Source organism: Priapulus caudatus, unplaced genomic scaffold, assembly GCF_000485595.1.
Source record: "Priapulus caudatus unplaced genomic scaffold, Priapulus_caudatus-5.0.1 Scaffold5002, whole genome shotgun sequence".
NCBI classification, from domain to species: Eukaryota; Metazoa; Priapulida; class Priapulimorpha; order Priapulimorphida; family Priapulidae; genus Priapulus; species Priapulus caudatus.
Window position 1 is genome coordinate 1 of NW_014582063.1, and position 4,619 is coordinate 4,619.

Sequence of the window (4,619 nt, forward strand, 5' to 3'; positions counted from 1 at the left end):
TATATGTTATTATGACCATTAATGAATTTAAAGTTGGGAACACTCCTAATAGAGTATCACCCCTACCGACCGTGTTATGTCGATCATCACTATCACCGATGCCAACACTGACACTGCTTCCACTGCCGCTACCATGAACCATCTACCCTGATGCTCATAGTGACTATTGTCGGTATATGTCTCTTACCCTGCTTCATCGACGAGCTCGAGCCGCGACATCTGCATGCCATCGTGGGCGTAGCAATCGAACACGGAGAGATCGAAGACGCCTGTGAAATAAGAAATTAAAATAGACACGTAAGTTCATACTTCCAGCGAACTTAACAAATTAATTGAGGTAAGTAAAGTCAGGGAAACGTGTAATTTCCTTGGGCGACCGATCCAGATATGCTAGTCTATTGTCGTGTCACCTTCCGGGCATAAACCTATTCAGAAAGAGAAGAGAAGAGGAAGAATCACTTAAGCCGACACTGAGGTTGGGCCGATATATGCCCAGCCATAACTGGAGGCGAAAGCTTCGAAGAAGAATCTATCATGATTACAGCAGAGGATGGCATTTTTTTTGGGGGGGGATAGACTGACAATCGTGAATCAACGAACACGCGCCTATATTACGACCAGGTTCATACCTTGATTATCAACCCAGAACACTAGAGTGGCGATGTCCCCAAGATCAAGGACATTGACTGACGTCACGAGCGGATTTCTGCCTTGTACGATCTTCATGTTGCAACTGCTGAACGTGATGGGTGATGACGTCACCGTATTGGGGCTAATGTTTCTGCGAATAAAAGCATGATTGTGGTAATGATAGAAGCGTGGAGCGGTGACAAGATCAACCTTGTACATAAGGGTCACTAGTACTACTCTAAAAATAGAAGTAGAAATAGATATAGAAGTAGAAATAGAAGTAGAAGTAGAAGTAGAAGTAGAAGTAGAAGTAGAACTAGAAGTAGAAGTAGAACTAGTAGTAGAAGTAGAAGTAGAAGTAGAAGTAGAAGTAGAAGTATAAATAGAAGTAGAAGTTAGAAGTAGAAGTAGAAGTAGAAGTAGAAATAGAAATAGCAGGTAAGAAGTAAGCTATATGCAGAGTAGATGCTTATGGAATAACAGGGAACATCTCGTTCACCTGTGTACTTACGGGACTTGCATGTTGAACTCTAACGTGTCGATCTGCGTGCCCCCGAACCTGCACGAGACATCGTAGGCGCGATCTCCCATCTCGAGGATGCCCCAAGCAAACTCTGCCATCACGATGACGGTGCTGTTATAGAAGGTGCGTGCATCGTACCCCTCACCCTAAAACAACATTGTAACAGCTATGTACGTCAGCAGGGTAACAGTTACATCATCGGGGCAACAGCTACCTCATCGTGGAGTAGCTACCTCATCGCAATAACATCTACGTCATCAGGGTAACCGCTACGTCAGCAGGGCAGCAGGTAGGTCATTAGGGTAACAGCTACGTCATCGCAATAACAGCTACGTCATCGTAGTAACAGCTACGTCAGCAGGGTAACAGTTACGTCATCGCAGCTACTTAATTAACGGCAAAGTCGTCGTCGTCACTACCTATTCTCTCATGCGGTAGTGTCGCAATCGACGTCCCCGTTTCAGCAATAGCATGCGAGGTCGTAGACAACAACTAGGTCATAATAAAAATCGATACTATTATAATCCCTTTTCCACTCCCACCAGTAGTTTTAATCTATGTTTAGAGTTTATAGCTAAGCCGCTCACGCTGGTATACATGAGCAACCGCTCTTAGGTAGTCCAGCTCGCACGCCACTTCATACGGCATGTCAATTCGCAAAATAAGCTTGCGCGCATGCGCGCTTAGTCTTTGTCCTTGGCATTAAACGTTGTAATTAGGTGAAGGCAGTTTGGTCCATCCTTCCGGACGTTGTACGCGACGCTAACGACTCGCTGGTCCGACTCTATATAGCTCCGTAAAAAATCGCTTAGAGCGCTTGACAAATATGCGGACGCATGCGTCATTGACATGTAACTAATGTAACAGTGCGCCGCCGGCCTACTTTCTCACGCGCTCACACACAGAGAAGCAGACGACAATGACAGCGGGTTGGACAATGGCAGACGTGCGCGCTTACAGACGAGCCACACCGCGGACCCGATTTCTCGAATTCCGAGCCGCGCCGAACGATGTCACGCACGCGTTTTCCTAATTAATTACCTTAATTAATTATTTAATGATCGCAATTGGAGACAACGCCTAATGGTCATTTATAGGTGCGCATCGCTGCGTGTTCGCGTGCAGGCGACCACACGTCCAACATGGGCTATTATATGAAGAGTAATTTCATTTTGCGAAAATTTCAAGTAATTGACCTGTTAGCAACAGTTTTAACGACACGACTAGCTGTCTTTGTCAAAAAAAGAAAAATGGAATGACGTTGCGCAACAAAATTGTCAACTAAGACAGCTAAACCGGTTATCGAAAGTTGCCTGCAGGTTATTTCATGGATTTGTAGTAAAATAATGTTACTCTTAATGTAACCATGAAATCCGATGACGACATTCTGGGGTAGGCAATTATAACAAAGAAGTGTTTATTAAGCAAATCTTTAAGACGTTTTCAATAAGTTCCAAACGAAGTTCGCAAACTCCTTGGAAGCGGCACCATACTCACAGTACACAGTACCTACTTCAATGCTTTTGTTAACTCTGCCATCTCTTCTCTGTCTTCTTCTATCGTCAACTGTACTACGTGTTATTTACGTGTAATACCATACACGAAGTAATGGAAGTACGGACAAGGAGAACAACAATGACGACAACGAATGCGAAGTAATAAATCTCTATCACTGCGCTCCGACTTCGACGATGAATCTAGCATTGTTACACGCCGCATCTAAACACAAAAACTCTTACCTAATACTAGGAAACGCCAGATAACGGACAGTCATGATCATAGTTTCCATGATGGGCTAGCACTCTTAGCTATTTACCAGCGAATTTTACGCGTAGCACGCGCCCTATATTTCTCGTACATTCGACGCTTATTCCAATTGTTTACAAACACAATCAAGCTCATTACTGCCACACCCGCGCATACCACGAAGGACATATTATATAATATTGCCGTCTTCCCACCAACCAATCTATCTTAACATCATCGTGTCTATTAATGCGTGGGTCAACGCTAATCATAAACATAAATGAAAACTATTTCAAATACACAGATTAATAAAATAAAATAAAATAAATATAATATAAAATAAAAAAATATATCAATGTTAAAAAATGATAAAAAAAACAAAATTACATAAATGAAAAAAACACAAAATTACATAAATGAAAAAAACACAAATTAATCACTAATCGTAAACGTAGCTATCGACTAGCACGATCCTCGCCGTTATCGCACACTTACGGCTTGATCTAGAGCCACACCGCAGCCATCCAAGGGAAGAACGAGCACGGTCTCTTTGCTGCCCGGTGTCGCAGTTACTCGGCATTGCTCGACCTTGTAGTTGCCTTTAGCGAACAAAGCACCCTCGAAGGGCCGCTCGAAGGCAATGTTCACCGTCATCGTATTGGCCTCTACGTCGCAGTTGACTTTAATATCTACGCGGGCAGCGAGAGCGTATGAGTAGAGAGATTAAGTTCAAGCTCATTGCTGTCTATTTTAGAGTAGGTTAGTAAGCGAATCGCACAAAACACGCACGCACGCACACGCACGCACACCTAGATGCACGCGCACACTTTTGTCAGGTTAGTGAAATTTGTTAACGCACGCACACGCACACCTAGATGCACGCGCACACTTTTGTTAGGTTAGTGAATTTTGTTAGAACGCAATGCTTAACTGCGATACACATCGACTCTAGGCTGTGCATTGCAAACAGTATTTTCTTATGCGGCGTAACCAAGTCTACATTTACAGAGATTCGTATTGTGTATAACTGATGACACTTTCTCTTGTAACAAAGATCGTAGGTGTGATTCCCAATATCATGCTAATCACACGTACACACGCCCACGTACACGCATGCACACACCCACTCACGCACGCACGCACGCACGCACGCACGCACGCACGCACGCACGCACGCACGCACGAACTCTCACTGCACACACGCCCGCCCCCTGCACACGAACGCGCGCACGCCCCCCCCCAACACATACAAGTAAGCACGCACCCACGCACACAACACGCACGCTCACACACAAGCACGCACGCACGCTCACTCGCTCACACGCACGCACTCGCGCACGCACGCCACACGGACTGTCGCGGATGTCTGCTCGGCTATCGGTGACTGAGAGATTCGACGTCACACGTACCGACAACGTCGTTGAGCATTCTCGGCATTGGCAGATAATCTTCGGGCGGTCTCGGCTCCTCTGTCGGACGAGCTCCGATCTCGTACGGCTTATCTACAGCGTAGACGCACGCCACCTGTTGGCAGCAAGAGAAAGTTTAGCGCCTCACATGGCTTCAATGCAGATTACTGTAACTAGCGATTAGTGGTATAGTGCATGGTCAGTCGATTTCATTTCAATATATATATATATATATATATATATATATATATATATAAGAGAGAGAGAGAGAGAGAGAGAGAGAGAGAGAGAGAGAGAGAGAGAGAGAGAGA

General features: G+C 44.9%; 1 protein-coding gene across 1 annotated transcript; it reads right to left on the reverse strand.

Moving 5' to 3' along the window:
* Positions 1–187: 187 nt before the first annotated feature.
* Positions 188–4,423, reverse strand: LOC106819896 (the record flags this gene model as incomplete). The annotated part of the gene is given in 5 exon segments (XM_014824470.1): positions 188–269; positions 630–781; positions 1,142–1,299; positions 3,395–3,588; positions 4,309–4,423. Coding segments are annotated over 5 exon segments (701 nt in total), but the record flags the coding sequence as incomplete, so codon positions are not given.
* Between the last annotated feature and the right edge of the window lie 196 nt (positions 4,424–4,619).